At 46.1% G+C, this 21,210-nt stretch overlaps 1 protein-coding gene across 1 annotated transcript in view; it reads right to left on the bottom strand.

The window, feature by feature from the left end:
• LOC120916787 (mucin-2-like) overlaps positions 1-21,210 on the bottom strand; it is a 211,395-nt gene that overhangs the window by 143,331 nt on the left and 46,854 nt on the right. The window contains exons 8-9 of the mRNA XM_040327724.1: positions 11,169-11,269; positions 9,401-9,552 (exon numbers count right to left, since the gene is read on the bottom strand). Of these exons, the coding sequence (XP_040183658.1) occupies positions 9,401-9,552; positions 11,169-11,269 (253 nt within the window). The remainder of the gene's footprint in view (positions 1-9,400; positions 9,553-11,168; positions 11,270-21,210) is intronic.

Raw genomic sequence — 21,210 nt, 5'->3', positions numbered from 1 at the left:
GATGGACACAATGAAAATACAGTTGTAAGGTGTAGGTAGGATAGGCTTCTCTGAAGAGGAGGGTTTTCAGGGATCTTCTAAAAGCTAATAGAGAAGGAGATAGATGGACAGATTGGGGTAAGGAGTTCCATAGGCTTGAAGAGGCTCTGGAAAAGTCCTGGAGATGGGCATGGGAGCAGGTGATGAGAGAGCTAGAGAGCAGGAGGTCTTGAGAAGAATGAAGAGAACAATTAGGTTGGTATTTAGAGACTAGGTCAGTGATGTAGCTGGGGGCAGAGTTGTGGATGGCTTTATAGGTAGTTGTTAGTATTTTTAATTTAATTTGTTGGGTGAGCGGAAGCCAGTGGAGGGATTGAAAGAGAGGAGTAGCAGAGACAGAGCGGTTGGTAAGGTGGATGAGTCTTGCAGCAGCATTTATGATGGACTGAAGGGGGGATAGAGTATGCAGAGGTAAGCCAATGAGGAGGGAGTTGCAGTAATCGAGGCGAGAGATGACCAGGGAGTGAATCAAGCGTTTTGTTGTGTCATTGGTTAGAAAGGGGCATATTTTGGAGATGTTGCAAAGGTGGAGGCGGCAAGATTTGGACAGTGATTGGACGTGGGGCATAAAAGAGAGTACAGGACGACGCCTAGGACCTTGGCATGTGGGGATGGGCTGATAGTTGTGCCAAGTTTTTTTCCTGAAACTTCCCTCTTAAGTTAGGGTGCGTGTTATATGCCTGTGCGTGTTATACTCTGATAAATACGGTATATGTGGGCAGTTTTGGAATTGACCCAATGGTAAAATGGGTTTTCTAAATCATCAGGGCCTGGGGCTTGAAGGAGCATACTTCCTGCCAATCGCGGCTATGTTTAAAATGGGGAACCCAAACCTCTGACATTGAAAGTCACTATTTTAGATTTTGACATGAGGATGTAACAAACAGAGCACCAGTAACCCAAAATACATAGGCCCGGATTCACAAAGCACTTACGCCGACATATCTCAAGATACGCCGACGTAAGTGCAAATGTGCGCCGTCGTATATGTGCGCCAGACCCACAAACTAAGATAAGCCTAAAAACAGGCTACATTCCGCCGACGTATCTTGCTTACGCCGGCGTAGAGTGGGCGCACATTTAGGCTGGACGCATGGTGGTGCTCCCATTGTTTAGCTATTCAAATATGCAAATGAGGCAAATATGGCGATTCACGAGCGTACGTGCACCCGACGCAGGCTAGGCGAGGTGCGCGTAAGTTGTATGTCCAGCGTAAAGTTATGCCCCATAAAGGAGGTGTTACTCAGCAGCAGACATGCAAAGGTCTGCACCAGGGAACCCAAGCCAGCGTAATTTACGTTGGACGCGTGTGACTGGGCGTAGATTACGTTCAGGGCGTACGCAGGGATCCGGCGTATCTTAGGCAGTTCTTCCGACGTGGTTGTGAGCATGCACACGGGGATGCGTCCATGTCACGGCGCATGCGCAGTTCGTTATACGTATCTGTCTGGCGCTCGGCCCATCATTTGCATGGGGTCACGCCTCATTTGCATGGCTCACGCCCACCTCCATCTATGCCGGCTTATGCCTTAGAAACACAGCACAGTTTTGAGAGCACTGGCTTTGTGAATTCCATGCTTGCCTCTCTGTGCTGCGTCGGCGTAGCATATATTATTTGCGTTACGGCGGCATAATGTGCGCCCGCTCTCTGTGAATCCGGGCCATATTGTCTAGGGGAATGGAGCATAGTAAACCAACTCCAATACAAAGAAAAACATGCAAACCAATACACACTAAGCACAGCCTTCACACTGATCGACCCCCCAGAAACACACCAGGGGACCATGTAGAGCCACCCATCGTATCATAAAGAAATATTGGTAAACATTATAGGCTTATAAATCAGCATGCAATACAATTGGTACATGAGTCCAGATGGCCATGAAGAAAAATTATATACAATCAGTCATACGGCTGAAGTTCCAATATTATATCACAATATCACTCATACATGATCCAGATGGAGGTCCATAAGCTTAGCGAAAGAGACTTTCCCGAAGAGTCAGTGAGAAGGGCTCCAGGATCACTGTTTATAGCGCAAAAAAACAACAACCGCAGGGGTGATCAAATACCACTAAAAGAAAGCTCTATTTGTGGGGAAAAAAAGGATATCAATTTTGTTTGGGAGCCACGTCGCACGACCACACAATTGTCCATTAAAGCGACGCAGTACCGGAAGCTGAAATTTCGCCTGTGCAGGAGGGGGGTATATGTGCCCAGTAAAACAAGTGGTTAAGAAAGAGATTAATAGTAGATAAAAGGGGGTTAATAGGAAAAACCCAGGTCAGGGAGCAAGCAGGAGGTGAAACTGTTAAATAGGGCTTATACAGGGTAATCTACTAAATTAATTGTGCTAAGTAATAAACTAAGGGCATGCAAGGGTTAATTAGGCTGTCACCGTGATCATTCAGTGAGTAAGGCCTCTGATTGGGAGCTCCGTTTTATTCAAAGACCAGGTTGCAAGCAGGAGAGAAGAGACAATGCAGGCAGCCTCCTGAACGTACAGGAGAAGCCTTGTGTACAGTGGAGGAGCTTTTTTTGGGCGTGTCTAACATGCCCAAAGTAGGTAACTAGTTTAGTTAATCTTCAGGCTGCATTCACACCTGAGCGTTGCGTTTTCCGCGTTTTTTGAGGCGTATTTTACCACGTTTTGCACGATTTTTGCTGCCTTTTTTTACCGCGATTTTGGACAGGTCTAGGGTCACCAATGTTAAAAGCAGAAAAACGCCCAAATCTGCCTAAAAAAAAGTCCCAGAACTTGTTTGAGCTTCAGGCGTTTTGGAACTTCTGGCTTCAGGCGTTTTGTAGTGGAGATGTGAACCATCTCCATAGAGAATAATAGATTTTTTCCCCTCCGGCGTTTTGTAGCTTCAGGCTTCAAGCTACAAAATGCTCAGGTGTGAATGGGGTCTTATAATCTGCTCATAGGTGCACATTAACCACTTGCCGTCGCCGCACCGTCATTTTACGTCCACAAGGTGGCTCTCCTAGGCGAGACCACGTAAATGGACGTCCTACCCTTTAGCCGCCACTAGGGGCGCACGCGTGCCGCCGGAGGCGCGCGCGCGCGCCCCCCGCTCGCCCCCGACTCCCGTGCGTGTGCCCGGCGGGCGCGATCGCCGCCGGGCACACGCGATCGCTCGGTACAGAGCGGGGAACGGGAGCTGTGTGTGTAAACACACAGCTCTCGTTCCTGTCAGCAGGGGAAATGCTGATTTTCTGTTCATACAATGTATGAACAGAAAATCAGTGTTTCCCCAAGTGAGGCCACCCCCCCCCCACAGTAAGAACACACCCAGGCATACTTAACCCCTTCCCCGCCCCCTAGTGTTAACCCCTTCACTGCCAGTGGCATTTTTATAGTAATCTAATGCATTTTTATAGCACTGATCGCTATAAAAATGCCAATGGTCCCAAAAATGTGTCAAAAATGTCCGAAGTGTCCGCCATAATGTCGCAATACCGAAAAAAAAATCGCCGATCGCCGCCATTACTAGTAAAAAAAATATTAATAAAAATGCCATAAAAATACCCCCTATTTTGTAAACGCTATAACTTTTGCGCAAACCAATCAATAAACGCTTATTGCGATTTTTTTTACGAAAAATATGTAGAAGAATACGTATCGGCCTAAACTGAGGAAAAAAAATGTTTTTTTATATATTTTTGGGGGATATTTATTACAGCAAAAAGTAAAAAATATTCATTTTTTTCAAAATTGTCGTTCTATTTTTGTTTATAGCGCAAAAAAAAAAAAACGCAGAGGTGATCAAATACCACCAAAAGAAAGCTCTATTTGTGGGAAAAAAAGGACGCCAATTTTGTTTGGGAGCCACGTCGCACGACCGCGCAATTGTCTGTTAAAGCGACGCAGTCCCGAATCGCAAAAAGTACTCTGGTCTTTGGGCAGCAATATGGTCCGGGGGGTAAGTGGTTAATGCAGACCTCTTCAGCAGAATACCCTGGTTGTAAACCTTTGTTTTTTTTATAACAATAACAAACATGCCTATACTTTCATGAAGAAAATTAATCAGAAGAAACTTTATCTATCTACTATAGATAAATAATTTAGGACTGAAACATTTGTCCACATATACATTTTTTGATTATCCCATTTTTCTGATATTAATGTTTCATATTAAGTTAGGATTATCATTATTATTTATTTTTCCTTATTTATATATTGAATATTTTTCGATAACAACTGCACAATTATTCTAGTTAATATTACATATTTTATTCATAACTTAAGAAACATATCACTCTTAATAGAACAATGGAAAGTTATGAGTTTAAGATTGTAAAGTATATTTCCAAAGAGCTAAAATATTATTTGAGCACAAATATGGAAATATATTATTGCATCATTTACTTATTTTAATAATAATAATTATCATTATTATTACATATTATTATTAATAATTATTGATATTAGTCATCATTATGTTATATATTTTTAAAATCTGTACCATTATTTTAAGATTTTGAATAGATAGATCTAAGAGGAGTTAAAAGTAAAGAGAAAAGCATTTAGAAGGAGAAGTATTTCTGACTGCTTCAGTTCTGAGGAATATTGTGTCAGATCATTTCATACAAGGATGAGTATATGTAATATGAATGATTTTGAATGTATTAAATCATTTTAGTATGATTAATCATAATTCAGGGGGGATTGTTAGAGTATTATTTCAAATTCATAATTCAGCACTTATAGGTGTTATATTATATTCATGGCAAGCAGCAAAACATATTTGGTTTTATGTCATAATAAATATAGTATGAGTGAATGACCTTGATCAATTAATTTGATATGTTTCTTCATCTAAAGCTGAGCATTACTGGATGTTTCTGGTGTAGCTAATTTCAGAATGACATATAAGATATCTTGGTACTGTATAGAATGTCTTGAGAAGACAAGAATAGATCAGTATAAGTAGTTAAAGGTATTATATATGTAGCGGCCTGCTACTTTCTAGCTGGCGCTGCTTTAAATTTAGAGGGTAGTCTGAGAGTTAGTTGACTCAGACTGTATGATTGTTTACCAAATTTTGGCCTCTGTTCCAGCCATGACTGTACTGTGAGTGACCACTATTGTTGTTTGGGGTGTCGTTATCACTCCAGGCCAAGGGTGGCAGCAGTCAGGTGAAGGTGTTTTGGGTGTTCCCCTTCAGCAGCCAATCAGAGGGAGTTGATTGTCCCTCTGTGCATGCTGGGTAGGAGTACTTAAGGGACAGACGTCATTAGCCCGGGGTCGTCGTCGCCGATCCTGGTCTGTCGTCCAACCACCCCTGTGTGTGGCCCTCCTGGCCGGGGGTGCGTGTTCAAGTGTTCCTGGCTCCGGGACCACGTTGGTCCGGGGTTGTGATCTACTAAGTAGGCTTGGTAGTCAGACTGGGTCTACGTTTGCAGAGTGGTCCTGTGCTGTCCGTCCTGAGGGAGGAAGCCACTCGATAAAGAACCTGTCTTGGAGAGCACCGAGCAAGAGGTTGGTATCTCAGGAGAGGCCTTGAACTTCATCGAAGGACGCACGATTACTGAGAGTGATGGTTGCCTATCAGTTCTGAGTTCACAATAGTTTATTCAAGAGAGATCCAGGTGCTTAATCCTGTGTTGAGAAGGATTCTGGACCAAATATATCTCCACCTTTGGGAAGGTCTGTGACAGAGACTTTGCTAAAGTTTCCATGTGACGCCCTGGCTGCTAGGCTCGTGAGAGAGGCCTATCCAGGTGCACAATACCCACTCTGGCTAGAGTGGCGACAAAAGCTACATTGCTGGAAGCAGGAGTGTTTCCGAATAAAGTTATACACCTGTACCTACTACCTATTACCCTTCCACCTCTTCAACTACTACTTTTATTCCTTTAACCATGTTGGGTAAATAAAGCAAAGAAAAAGAAGCCTAAAGTGTGGACATTGAAGTTTCTCTCAACTCTCATCTGATACCCTAGACGGCGAAGAAATAGAGGTAACATGCCACCCAAAACAATCCAGCAGCTCCTTCGGGGGTAATGCTTCATATATTTTTGTTTATATCTTGTTAAGTTAGTTTAGTGTAGTCTCAGTCATATTAAATATGTATTAGTATATATTATTTACTTAATGAAGTTATAGTTGGTAATGTGTGTTCACAATAGTAGATGTTTGGTTATATGACATTACATAATCAGTACATTACTTCAAGTATAGAGTGTTACATGTGGGCTTGTCAATCAAACTCCATATGACTCTCTGAGTTAGTATCTCCTTTTGTATAGCATATCGCTGCTGAAGTTAGCAGAAATTAATGTGTGCCGTACAAGGGTCTAAGTTTCTGTGAGGTGATGACGTTCATATGTAATATATAAGCCTACACTTTGAGATGGGAGGACACACGAACAGACACACACACCCACTACGAGAGATGACACTGAACATATTCACACAAAGACACTTTGATAAATTGAGACAGCTGAACTCTGCCAGAAGTCTAATAAAGTAATTTCCTGCTTCTCTTTTGTGACACAAGACAACATGGAGTCTGAAGCCAGCTGGTATGAAGGACACATGCTTTCATAAGCTTATTACAGCTTTTTGACTATTCTATTTCATATCTTTTTACCTACACTGAACTGAACTGTTTTACTTTTTTCATTGTAATTATGATGCCAACTGTGTGACAATAAACCCACACTTTGATTTTAACCACTTAACGACCCGCCCATAGACAAAAGACGTGTACAAGGTGGTTCGTTAACTCTGGGAGGACGTCCATGGACGTCCTCCCAGAATCGCGATCTGGTGCGCCTCCTGGGGCGGCGCATCACGGATCATGGTAAATGGTCGCTTGTAAACAAACCAGCGGCATGTCATGACCCGGTTCCTCTCTCCCCTCTCTGTACTGATTGGTACAGTAGGAGAGGGGGAGAGATCCCATCCATCCATGTTCAGCCATACCTGCCATACTCTGCAATACCCTGCCATACTCTGCAATGCCCTGCCATACTCTGCAATACCCTGCCATACTCTGCAATACCCTGCCATACTCTGCAATACCCTGCCATACTCTGCAATACCCTGTCATACTCTGCCATACTCTGCCATACTCTGCAATACCCTGCCATACCCTGCAATACCCTGCCATACCCTGCAATACTCTGCCACACTCTGCAATACCCTGCCATACTCTGCCATATCCAACCATACTCTGCAATCTCCAGTCATACCCAGCCCCAGCCATACTCTGCAATACCCGACCATACTCTGCAATACCCGACCATACTCGGTGATACCCGGCCATACTCAGCCATACCCGGCCATGCTCAGCCATACTCTGCAATGCTCAGTCATACTCTGCTATGCTCATCCATGCTCAGCCATACTCAGCCATACTCGGCTGTACTCTGCCTCTGTATGTGGCCAGGCTGTGGAAGTCTCACTCATGTGGTATCGCCGTACTCAGGAGGAGTAGGAGAATCGATTTTGGGGTGTAATTTTTGGTATGTACATGCTATGTGTTAGAAATATTGTATAAATGGACAACTTTGTGTTAAAAAAATGAGTTTTAACCACTTCCCGGCCGCCGGACGTTATATGACGTCCTTGACTTTGTGCAGGGATATCTGAATAATGCCTGCAGCCAGGGCTGCTGTTATAAATCACGGGGCCCCATACAGCCTACATGGCAGTGCCCCCCCAATATATCAAGACCATATTTTCACAAAAAATACACTAAAATCATTATTAGTGGACACAAACGTAACAGAGAACCGGTCTGAATAAGCCCTTTTTTATCTGTTTTTTACATTAAAAAAATTATATTAATGGGGGCAAGGGGGCACACGGGGGGGGGATCAGAATCAGGCAGAACAGGGAGGGGAATCAGTGTCGGGGGAGCAATTACAGGAATGATGCCCTGTGCCAGTATCTCTCCCTACAGCAGCTGAAAGCCGGCAGGAGGGGGAGAAATTGGCTTTCAGCTGCTGCAGAGAGCTGCACAGGGCACCCTACTGCCCCTCCGCCAAACCACACTAATTCCTCCTGCTGTTTGGGTCCCCCTGTGTGCCCGGGCCCCCTACAGGAGGACTGGTGGTCCCCCCCCTATCAGCAGCCCTGCCTGCAGCTACTGTGGGGCTCTCAACAGGAGGGAGGGGCCAGGAGAGCCAGCGAGAGAGAGAGAGAGAGAGAGAGACTTGTAAAGCGCAACACATGCAAACTTAATCGCCTCTGGGCGCTGCATCCATTTCATGGGTAAGGAACCCCTTGACCTCAGAAGAGATGGGTTTTAATCTTTCTCCTGAAGGCCAAGTGGTCCGACTCGGATGGTGGTTGGTAGTGCATTCCACAGGCGAGGTCCCTGGACTGCAAATCTTCGATCTCCTTTGGACTTGTATCTGGCCTTGGGTATCTGGAGGAGGTTTTGATTGGTGGATCGCAGAATGCGATTGGGGTTATGGGCTTTTATTTTTTCGCATAGATATTGGGGGGCGTTGCCTTGAATACACTTATGTATTAGGCAGAGTGCCTTGAAAGTGATTCTGTCTTTTACTGGCAACCAATGAAGGGATCTCAGTGAGGGTGAGATCGAATCCCATGGTTTTTTCCCAGTCACTAGTCGAGCGGCCGTATTTTGAACGACTTGCAGACAAGTGATTTGGTATTTGGGGAGTCCTAGAGAGAGGGCATTGATGATTGTTCCCACCACGACTGCAGCCAGCGAGGAACCCGAGAAGAGGAGGATCTGGGTTGCTCTGTACAAAAACACTGCACAGAGCAGGTAAGCATGGCATGTTTATTATATTTAACAAAAAACAACCGAGACTTTAGTATCACTTTAAAATCTTCCATAGCACTTAATCATAAACTGTAACATCATGCTGAAATTTAACCTGACCCCCAAAACGTAACCAGACCCGTTTACACTAAACACTGCTAAACTTCAGAGTTTATACTTAAAGGAAACTTTTACAGAGGAAAACATTTAGATCTGTTAAGCTGCTTCTGAAAATTCTAGTTTTCTGTCTGTCTCTTTATCCAAAACGTTTTGCCACTGACTTCATGTATGAAGCAAGGAGGGTTGGAGTAAAGTTGAAACTCCTGACCTGTTTACTTGTTCCAGGTCAGAAACAAAGTTTTAAAGCCAATTGATCAGCATGACAAGCAGGCAAATTGCATTTTCAGATAATAAGGTCTTCTTTCTTCTACAATACTTTTAACCTTTCTAACGCTTTAGTTTACAATAAGCTAAGCTTTAACACGCCATAAAATTGGCATCCCAGTGCTTACAGTGACAATATCATGGCTCTGAAAAAGAAGCGTGATATATGTAAAATTAATAAAGAAGAACTTTGAAACTTCTGCCTGTATTGAGTTAATATTACGTACCACATGTTACATCCAATCGTTGTTGTTTGCATGTGCTCATATACAATGTTATTGAACATACAAGAGCAGCTGTCCATGGAAACACATCCTCCTTTTCCATCAGCTAACAGGTTGTCGGGACAAACACAACCCGACACACATTCAACGCTATACTGTTAGATAAAATAAACAGACATTTGGACACAGAGGAATTGTTAGTTGAGCAAAGAAATGTTCAAAAACAAAAATGCAGAAGAATATGGAAAAACAAAAAATTGCACTCAAAATGTATCTGAAAACCCAATACAATTAAGTGAAAAGAATGAAACTAGAACCAGAGAAGACCATACAAGTTTTAGAACCCAGTCATGTGGTCAAAATAGGTCAATGATGTGACAATCATACTCTCCCCTTATGTGAAGGGCAGGAATGTTCTGACTGCAGCTGACAGCTTCCTTCCAGGTTTAGACCAAACTGAAGCTCATTCGTAGTCACCAATCATTATGGTACACTTTGTGTGGTGCACATTCTTTAGCCCACAGGAAACTGTGCCTACTATAAAATGGCAGTTGGATGTGAATCCCCCACAGGCTAAAAGCTACCAGTCTTACCCTGACCACAACTGTTTTCCAATGGATAATGGCTTTACTTATATCTGTAGCAAAAATGTTTTTGGTTCATTTGGGTAGTAACATGTTGTAAATTGCAATGTTTATAATAATAATAATAATAATAATAATAATAATAATAATAATAATAATAATAATATCATCATGATGTAATCTTTTTCTGAGATTAAAGCGATATTAGACCCAAAAAGAAAATGTAATAGATTGCAATTTCCCAATCCCTAGATGTGGTGGCAGCCTGAGAGTCCTTTTTTTCAACTTTCTTTAACACAGCAAAAGTGGACATTTTAAGGGTAGAGACAAACCATTTAACACTGACAGGGGTTCTTACAATGGTCAGCTTTTATTCATTTATGTAAAACCTCTACCTCCCCCCCAAGAAAACTTACTGTAACTGCTTAAAAAGTGTTGGAATTTGTCTTTAATTTGTTAGCCAAGTCCTTCGAAATCTGCACTCAACACTACATCCTTCCTCCCTCAGACTGATAATGCTGCTGTCCATAAAACACAAATACAACCACCACATTTAAGGGTTGGTAAGCTGCAATATCTTACATTTTTTGTTTTTGGTTTAAGACGGCTGTAGGGAGCTGAAACCCCTATTGGACATAATGTACCCCCCACCCCATTGAAGATTTATTCTCTTCAGTTTGGTCCATCCATTGTCATTTAAAGTAGAACTATAGGCAGAACTGTATTTTTGGATAAGGGAGGCTTATAATCCCAGTAAGGTTTATTTTTGCCATCTTTGTCCCATTAGAGATTTACTTTCACTTCCTGTGCCATAGCTAAACAGGAAGTGAGTAGAAATCCCAGTAAACTAAGGCAAGCTCTTGTGGAGAAGCTATCAGAACTAGGACCCCATTGGAAGATTTCCCCTCTATTATCTTTCTGGGGATAACCCAAAACAGGACATATAGAGAGGGTGAATCTCTATAATGGGGACAGGGTTGCCTTTAGTTATACTTTAATTTTGATGTGCCTGGCTTAGTATTTAGTAAAAACGAATGAGTGTGGACACTACAGTAACAAGTTTTGATAAAGGTAGAAACATAAATTATGCATACTGACGGATTTTCACCCATAGAAATATATCTAAGAAGGTGATAGACACATCAGAGATATTATCCTACCCAATGTAAAATGTATATTATACTCACGCAGTCAATATCTAATCTTTGACAGCTTTCTAAACATTCAATCCCAGTGGCGCCGGGAGGTTCTAAAGAGCAGTTAAAGTAGACCATAGGTGGTTTACAATCTGAAAAGGTAAGAGAGGCACATCAGCACATGTTTTGATACAGAGGGCTACTATTTATTCCTTATTGATTAACCGCTTGCTGACCGGCTCACACCGATATACGTGGGCAGAATGGCACGTACAGGCATATTAACATACCTGTACGTCGCCTTTAAGAAGCGGCATTGTGGGCGCGTGACGCTGGCGGTGGGCATGTGACGCCAGCGATGCACGCCCGCTGCGAGAGGAAAAACGTGGAACAAGCATTTCTCCATTCTGCCTAGTGACAGGACACTGATCACAGCTCCCTATGATCGGGAGCAGTGATCAGTGTCGTGTCACATGTACCCCCGCCCCCCTACAGTTAGAACACATCCCTAGGACACACGTAATCACTTCATCGCCCCCTGCTGGTGAACCCCTTCACTGCCAGTCACATTTACAAAGTAATACGTGCATATTTATAGCACTGATCGCTGTGCAAATGTGAATGATCCCAGAATAGCGTCAAAAGTGTCCAATGTGTCTGCCATAATGTCGCCGTCACAATAAAAATCGCTGATCGCCACCATTACTAGTAAAAAAAATAATAATAATAAAAATATCCACTATATTGTAGACACTATAACTTTTGCGCAAACCAATCAATAAACGCTTATCGCTTAATACGTATCGGCCTAAACTGAGGAAAACATTTTTTTATATATATTTTTGGGGGATATTTATTAAAGTAAATAAAAATATTGCTTTTTTTCTAAATCGTGGGTCTTTTTTTGTTTATAGCACAAAAAATAAAAACAGCAGAGGTGATCAAATACCAGCAAACGAAAGCTCTATTTGTGGGGAAAAAAGGACGTCAATTTTATTTGGGCGCCACGTCGCACATTCGCGCAATTGTCAGTAAAATCGACGCAGTGCCGAAGCCCAAAAAGTGCTCTGTCTTTGTCCAGCCTGTCAGAACCTGTACTCACCGAGACCGAGATGCTGAGGGCGGCTCACCTTTGCGACCCTGTGCAGACCACTCCCTGGAGTTGGGACAGAGGAGGGACGGCACAAGGAGGCACCGGCGCCGGGAGCTGGCAGGAAGACTTGGTGCAGCTGACAGAAGCAGGGCAGGTGCAGAAGGCTGGAAACAAGCGTTGGTCAGGCAGGAACTGGTAGGTGAGTCTGGTAGGGTCCACAGGAGATGAGGGCAAATCCGAGTCACAAGCCGAGGGTCAAGGGCAGGAGAGTTCAGAGGGAGTCCATGAGAGCAAGCCAAGGTCAAGGGGCAGGAGACAACAGCAATCCAGGTAACGTTAGCCAAAGGGTCAGAGGTTCCAGGTGAGAGGAGAGTCGTCAGGAATTCCGGGTCAAAACAGGCAGGTACGGCAACAGGTAAACACATAGGAGCTGAAGACAAACCAGCAACCTGTTCAGGGAAGGCTGCTGGTTTAAATAGGAATGTCTGGCCTCTGATTGGCCCCAGGGTTGCCGCATACGTGCACGTGCGCGCTTCCACGCACACGGCGCGCTGCCGTACCGTGCATGCGTGCGCGCAAACCACGCACAGGCATGCGCCGAAATGTCATTCTACTGGGCATGTGCGGGAATCTGTCAGAGATGGAGCTAGTACCCTGACAGCCAAATGGCCCGGGACTGAAGTGGTTAGCAAAGGTTTTTTTTGTTAACCACTTAACCCCCGGACCATATTGCTGGTCAAAGACCAGAGCACTTTTTGCGATTCGGCACTGTCGCTTTAACTGACAATTGCGTGGTCGTGCGATGTGGCTCCCACAAAATTGGCGTCCTTTTTTTTCTGGTTTAAATAGGAATGTCCGGCCTCTGATTGGCCCCAGGGTTGCCGCATACGTGCACGTGCGCGCTTCCACGCACACGGCGCGCTGCCGTACCGCGCATGCGTGCGCGCAAACCACGCACAGGCATGCGCCGAAATGTCATTCTACTGGGCATGTGCGGGAATCTGTCAGAGATGGAGCTAGTACCCTGACAGTGCCCCCCCCAAGGGGCGGACTCCGGACGCCCAAACTGGTCATTAACTCCGGGTGTTCCAGGTGAAAGGCCCGAATCAGGCGAGGGGCATGGAGATTCCGGGAAGGCTCCCAAGAGTTATCTTCAGGGGGATATCCCTTCCACTTTATAAGGTATTGCAACTGCCTTCCTCTTTTCCTGCAGCTCAAGATAGCCTCCACCTCAAATTCTTTTTCACCCTCAATCTCCACTGGTGGAGGTGGCAGTTCTTCTCTACCGTTGAAGGGGTCAGACACAACGGGCTTAAGCAGAGAGGCGTGAAACACAGGGTGGATCTTGTAGGACCTGGGTAAAGCCAACTCAAAAGCTACTGGGTTGATTTCTCGCCTGATCTCAAATGGCCCGATGAACCTAGGACCCAGCTTCCGAGAGGGAATAGGTAACTTGAGGTTGATGGCGGATAGCCAGACCTTCTCACCCACTTTGAAGACAGGGCAATCCTTCCTCCCCTTGTCATGGAACCTCTTATAGTCCTGCTGAGCTTGCTGCATGCTTTCCTGTAACTTCTGAAAGTTTTGCTGGATGCAGGTCACACGTTCCTGGACCGCTGGCACAGATGTTTCCGGGATGGAGTCCGGCAAAAAGGAAGGGTGGAAACCGAAGTTAGCCCAGAACGGGGTTTGGTTTGTGGAAGAATGTATGGAATTATTGTAAGCGAACTCGGCTGTAGATAACAAGGAGGACCAATCGTCTTGGGAGACTGAGCAAAAGCATCTTAGATACTGTTCTAGCGTTTGATTAGTGCGCTCTGTCTGGCCATTACTTTGAGGGTGATAGGCTGAGGACAGACAGATCTTCACTTCCAAAGCTCTGCAAAGTTCCTTCCAAAATTTGGATGTGAATTGAGTACCTCTGTCAGATACTATGCTTTTGGGCACTCCATGGAGCTTGATAATCTCTTTAAAAAAGATTTTGGCTGTGTCTGCCGCGGAGGGCGTACCCACCATGGGCAAAAAATGCGCCATCTTGGACAGACGGTCCACCACGACTAGGATCGTGGTAAACCCGGCTGAAGGAGGCAAATCGACAATAAAGTCCATGGAGATGTCAATCCAGGGCCGTTCTGGGATAGGAAGGGGTTTCAGCAGCCCCCAGGTCTTCGTGTTTGGCCCCTTACTCCGCTGGCAGCGAATGCAGGAAGAGACATAATCCTTGCAGTCGGACCTCCATTTAGGCCACCAGAAGGAGCGAGAGATCAGTTCGGAAGTTTTACGGGTACCAAAATGGCCAGCCAATTTACGATCATGGAAGGTGCTGAGGATTAACTGTCTTGCCTCTGTTGGAACAAAAATCTTCCCACGAGACCACAACAGGTCGTCCTTTTTCTCCAAGGAGGAAACCTCATGATCAGGGCACCGTTGGCATGCGGTCTTTAGAGCAGTCAACAAATCTGTTTGAGGGAGAAGCAAAAAATTTTGAGGTGACAGGATCGTGCTGGGCTCGGAAGTATCGGGCGTCTCTGGAAACATCCTGGAGAGGGCATCAGCTTTTCCATTTTTTGCGCCAGGACGATAGGTAATATGGAAATTGAAGCGAGCAAAAAAAAGAGCCCAACGGGCTTGTCTGGGCCTAAGGCGTTTTGCAGACCGTAAGTATTCCAGGTTCCTGTGGTCAGTGAAAATGATAATGGGATGCGCTGCCCCCTCCAGCAGGTACCTCCACTCCTCCAGTGCAAATTTTATGGCCAGTAGTTCTCTATCGCCTACGTCGTAATTGCGTTCAGGAGGACTTAGTTTCCGAGAGGCGTAGGCTACTGGGTGAAGAAGCGACTTCGGTCCCTGTCTCTGGGAAAGAATAGCGCCTGTAGCAGATTCCGAGGCGTCCACTTCTAGAACAAAAGGTAACGTAGAATCCGGATGACAAAGTACAGGTGCCGAGGTAAAGGCCGTTTTGAGTTTGATAAAGGCCTCCTGAGCCTCTTGTGGCCACTGGAAGCGGTGCCCCTGGCGGGTCAACTTGGTGATGGGAGAAACAATTGATGAAAAACCGATGATGAATCGTCTATAAAAATTGGCGAAGCCAATGAAGCGCTGAACGCCCTTTTTGTCTGTTGGAGGTGCCCACTCCTGAATAGCACTGATTTTCTGGGGATCCATGGCTACCCCATGCACAGAAATGATAAATCCTAAAAATTGCACTGATGTCTTTTCGAACTCGCATTTTTCTGATTTGAGATAAAGCCGGTGTTGTCTCAAGATGGTGAGAACCTGCCTGACATGTTGCCAATGTAATTCTTTTGTGGCTGAAAAGATGAGAATATCGTCCAAGTAGACTACGAGGAAGTCATCTAAAAATTGTCGAAAAATGTCATTGACTAGATGCTGGAAGGTGGCGGGCGCATTACAGAGCCCAAAGGGCATGACCAGATACTCGAAGTGCCCGAATCTGGACCTGAACACAGTCTTCCACTCATCTCCTGCCCTTATTCGGACCAAATTGTAGGCGCCCGGAGGTCCAATTTAGAAAAAACCTGAGCTGATCGGAACCTTTGAAAGAGCTCGGGGATTAGAGGCAGCGGGTACCGGTTCTTGATGGTAATTTTGTTTAACTCCCTATAATCAATGCAGGGTCTAAGCGATCCATCTTTTTTCTCGACAAAGAAGATCCCCGCCCCCGCTGGCGAGGAGGAGGGACGGATGAACTTCTTACTTAAATTTTCTTCAATATAGACCTTGAGGGTCTTCAACTCAGTCTCTGACAAGGGGAATATGCGCCCAAAGGGAATTTCAGATCCGGGCAAGAGGTCAATGGGGCAGTCATATGACCGATGTGGTGGGAGACAATCGGCTTGTTTTTTGTCAAAGACATCCTTGAAGTCTAGGTAGGCTGGAGGAACATGCTGTAGGTCTTCAGGTGGAGTAGCTAGCGTGGAGCAGGCGACTGGAGCAGGTGCGAGACAGTGCTGGGAACAGTAGGTGGAAGGGAAGCTGACTTCTTTCTTGAGCCAATCAATGCAGGGCAGATGAACTTGTAGCCAAGGGAGACCCAGAATGATAGGGAACATGGGGGACGGGATCAAGTCCAAACAGAGGAACTCCCGGTGCCCCGAATCTGAGATGGCACAAAGAGGAAGGGTTTCCTGGGTAATCAATCCGGAACGGGGAAGAGAGCCATCAGCCAGATGAACTTGCAGCTGAAAATCCTTGGTACGGCAGGGGATACGCAGCTTTTGGGCCAAGGATGAGTCCAAGAAGCAGCTGCAGGCCCCGGAATCAATTATCGCCGGCAGACGTGTTGCCCCTTCCGGGAGCTGTAGGGAAAGAAAGAGGATAACATAAGTCTGAGGCAAACTGGTAACAGGGAAATTGATAGCAGATGGAGGTTTCGACTTACAAGGCCTTACTGGGCAAGTGCGCAAAAAGTGTCCGGCGGCTCCGCAGTACAGACAGAGGTTAGATTGAAGCCTCCGGAGTCTTTCTTCTGGAGTCAGAGGGGCCCGTACTATACCAAGCTGCATCGGCTCTGGGTCGGGTAATGAGGTGTTTGGTGGAGCTGGGTGAGGCGGAGGTACTGGAGCATATCTTGGTGGAACCCAGTTAGGCCGGTTGGACTGGAACCTCTCCGAACGACGTTCTCGAAGGCGCCTATCCAGCTGAGTGGCGGTTTGGATTAAATCCTCCAGAGAGGCAGGGGGTGCCGACCTTGCAAGCTCATCCTTTAGGTTCTCAGAGAGGCCCTGGCGGTATTGGTACCTGAGGGCCAACTCATTCCAGCCTGTGTCAGCAGACCACTTTCTAAATTCGGCGGTGTAGTCTTCCACCGGCCGTCTCCCTTGATTTAGGCTGTGCAGAGTACCCTCTGCGGTGGCTGCACGTAGGGGGTCGTCGTATAATTTCCCCATGTGGGTGAAGAAGGTGTCCATAGAGTCAAGTATTGGACTGCGTTGTTCCATTAAGGAGTGTGCCCATGCTTGAGGCTCCTCAGAAAGGAGAGAGATTACGAATCCAACCTTAACAGCTTCGGTCGCAAAAGTTCTAGGTTGCAAGGCCAGGTAAAGGGAACAGGCATTCTTGAAAGCCCGATATTTCCGGCGGTCGCCTGAGAATCGCTCGGGCATGGAGACCCGGGGTTCGGGATTACTCCCCATCATGGCAGGGCTTGCAGGAGCTTGGGCAGCAGAAGGTCCGGATGAAGAGGCTAGGGCCGCAGTGGATGGACCTGGGGAACCGGCCAGTTGTTGGAGGCGGCCATCAATCTGGAGGTAGCCTTCCTGAAGCTTCTGGACTGCCTCTGTTAAGGCGGAGACCTGTTGGCACAGCGTCTCAAAGGGTGAGCGCGCCCTGTCGGTCTCAGACATCTGGCTGGTTTGTACTGTCAGAACCTGTACTCACCGAGACCGAGATGCTGAGGGCGGCTCACCTTTGCGACCCTGTGCAGACCACTCCCTGGAGTTGGGACAGAGGAGGGACGGCACAAGGAGGCACCGGCGCCGGGAGCTGGCAGGAAGACTTGGTGCAGCTGACAGAAGCAGGGCAGGTGCAGAAGGCTGGAAACAAGCGTTGGTCAGGCAGGAACTGGTAGGTGAGTCTGGTAGGGTCCACAGGAGATGAGGGCAAATCCGAGTCACAAGCCGAGGGTCAAGGGCAGGAGAGTTCAGAGGGAGTCCATGAGAGCAAGCCAAGGTCAAGGGGCAGGAGACAACAGCAATCCAGGTAACGTTAGCCAAAGGGTCAGAGGTTCCAGGTGAGAGGAGAGTCGTCAGGAATTCCGGGTCAAAACAGGCAGGTACGGCAACAGGTAAACACATAGGAGCTGAAGACAAACCAGCAACCTGTTCAGGGAAGGCTGCTGGTTTAAATAGGAATGTCTGGCCTCTGATTGGCCCCAGGGTTGCCGCATACGTGCACGTGCGCGCTTCCACGCACACGGCGCGCTGCCGTACTGTGCATGCGTGCGCGCAAACCACGCACAGGCATGCGCCGAAATGTCATTCTACTGGGCATGTGCGGGAATCTGTCAGAGATGGAGCTAGTACCCTGACAGCCAAATGGCCCGGGACTGAAGTGGTTAGCAAAGGTTTTTTTTGTTAACCACTTAACCCCCGGACCATATTGCTGGTCAAAGACCAGAGCACTTTTTGCGATTCGGCACTGTCGCTTTAACTGACAATTGCGTGGTCGTGCGATGTGGCTCCCACAAAATTGGCGTCCTTTTTTCCCCACAAATAGACCTTTCTTTTGGTGGTATTTGATTACTCTGCGGTTTTTAGTTTTTGCGCTATAAACAAAAATAGAGTGACAATTTTGAAAAAAAATAATATTTTGTACTTTTTGCTATAATAACTATTCCCCTTAAAAAATGTATAAAAATTTTTTTTTTTACTCAGTTTAGGCCGATACGTATTATTCTACTTTTGGTAAAAAAAAATCGCAATAAGCGTTTATTGATTGGTTTGCGCAAAAGTTATAGCATTTACAAAATAGGGGGTATTTTTATGGCATTTTTATCAATTTATTTTTTTACTAGTAAGAGTATTTTTTTTTTCGGTACTGCGACATTATGGCGGACACTTTTGACACATTTTTGGGACCATTGGCATTTTTATAGCGATCAGTGCTATAAAAAATGCATTGATTACTTTAAAAATGCCACTGGCAGTGAAGGGGTTAACACTAGGGGGTGGGGAAGGGTTTAAGTATGTTCCCTGGGTGTGTTCTAACTGTAGGGCGGTGGCCTCACTAGGGGAAATTACTGATCTTCTGTTCATACACTGTATGAACAGAAGATCAACATTTCTCTCCCTGACAGGACTTTGGAGCTGTGTGTTTACACGCACAGCTCACGTTCCTCGCTCTGTAACGAGCAATCGCGGGTGCCCGGCGGCGATCGCAGTGGCCTGCGTGAGAGCCGACATTATATTACGTGCTCTCGCGCAGGGGAGCCGACCTGCCGCCGTAAAACGACGGCGGCTGGTCGGCATGTGGTTAACTATAATTAAATTATTATTTTTGCAGATGTAAAATCAAAGAGGTTACAGTGATATGGGCTAAAATAAATCAAAACACCCTCCAATAAAATAGTGCAATGTACAACAGAGCCTAATGCCGCGTACACACGATCATTTTTCGGGTTCTAAAAAATTAGTTTTTTTTTTATGTCATTAAAAATGATCGTGTGTGGGCTTCAGATCATTTTTTTCGGGTTGTAAAAAACGGGCAAAAAAAAATTCGAACATGCTCTATTTTATCACAACGTTTTTAACGTTGTCGTTTTTATGGTTGTAAAAAATGGTCGTGTGTGGGCTTAAACAACGTTAAAAACCTGCGCATGCTCAGAAGCAAGTTATTAGATGGGAGCGATCGTTCTGGTAAAACTACCGTTCGTAAGCACATTCATCACGCTGTAACAGACAGAATATCTTCAACAACAGGGCCATTAGCCTGGTGGTTAGAAACATTGCTATTGTTGTATATGTCTAGAGCGGCGCAAATTAAGTTACTCCAAACGTATATCATTTAAGTTACGGCGCCTTAATTTTGTGACGTAAGTGCCGTATCCACAGCGCATTTGCGCCCAAATTTGCGCCAGCGCGACGTAAATACCGAGGCGTAAGGCGGGGTTATTGCAAGTGGGAAGGAAGTGGGCGTGCTCCATTGAAATGAGCCGTGACCCCATGCAAATGAAGGGCCGGCCGTACTGCGCATGCGCGCACGAATCTGCACCTCACTGGGCATGTGCAGTACTCGGCTCGGCGCAATCAGTGAGATAGGAAAAAGGTCAAGCGTACTTAGTTTGAGAATCGCCCTGTGCTTAAATAGCCCCAGACAAACGCACTTCCCTTGCAAAAGTACATCCCTGTGTTTCCCTTCCTAAAGCAAGTGTCTTTTGCTCTGTTGTCTGTGGCTGTTTGTTGGTGAGTGTAGTGTTATATTAAAGATTTATTGTAGTAGGAGGTTGTAGAAGCTGTGTGTATTTTCTGAGTGTTTTTTGTGTCTGTTTCTTCTGTGTTTTTTGTTTGAATTTGTATTAGCTGTCTGCTTGTGTTTTTGTTTTTTTGCTGTCTGATTTTTGTGTGTGTCTGTTCTGTGTCGTTTTGTCTGTTTGTTCTGTGTGTTTTTGTGTTTGTTTGTTCTGTTTGAATTTTGTGTCTGTTGCTGAGTGCTGTGTTGTGAGATGGCACCTAAGAGAAGGACATTAAACTTCTCGGTGCGAGAGAAGCACTTGCTGGCCAGGGCGATCACCCAATTTGGGAGATTTTTGCATGGCCCTGACAGCCGGGACATCCCCCCGGCCAGGAAGAGGGAGATCATTCAGCAGATAACTGATCGGATCAATGCGGAGGGGGGGGGGGGAGACAAGGACCCCCAGTGGGATTCAGAAGAAGATCAATGATCTGAGGAGTTTGGTCCGTGACAAGATGGCCAAGCAAGCAGCCCATGCCAGGGGCACTGGAGGAGGCCCACCCTGCACCGTAAGGTGGACTGAGGAGGAACTTGCGGTGGCCCGTTGCTTCCACAGCCAGCAAGTGGTGGGCCTGCCTGGCTTTGAATCTGATGATCCTGTGAGGACAGGTAAGTTTTTTTTTATTTCCATCTGGTGAGTAGCATGTGTGGGTGGGGGAAGGGAATATGTGCCAAGTGTGTGGATCCTCCAACCTGTGTATGTTTTGTGTCCTCCACAGATGGCCAGGAGGTTGCTGGGCCATCAGGCCAGGCTGCACCACCCCCAGGACAACAGGCTGCTGAGGAGCCCCAAGAAAGGCCGGAGTCCCCAGGGCAGGGGAGTGGCCACACCTCCCCTCATGAGGAGGTTCAGGGGAGGAGGATGAGGGGGGAGGTTGAGGATGACCGGATGGACATTGCCCGAGAAGTGATGTTGTGTTGGGATCAGGATTCCCTTGCGCCTGACAGCAGTCAGGCCACCATCAGGGGTAGTCCCTCCCACTCCTCCCCCAACAGGGCTGCCCCCCCAGGGGAATTCCCTGCTCCCAG

This window comes from Rana temporaria, chromosome 11 (genome assembly GCF_905171775.1).
Source record: "Rana temporaria chromosome 11, aRanTem1.1, whole genome shotgun sequence".
NCBI classification, from domain to species: Eukaryota; Metazoa; Chordata; class Amphibia; order Anura; family Ranidae; genus Rana; species Rana temporaria.
Note: the sequence above shows the minus strand (reverse complement) of the source record. Positions and strands in the feature narration are given on the sequence as shown.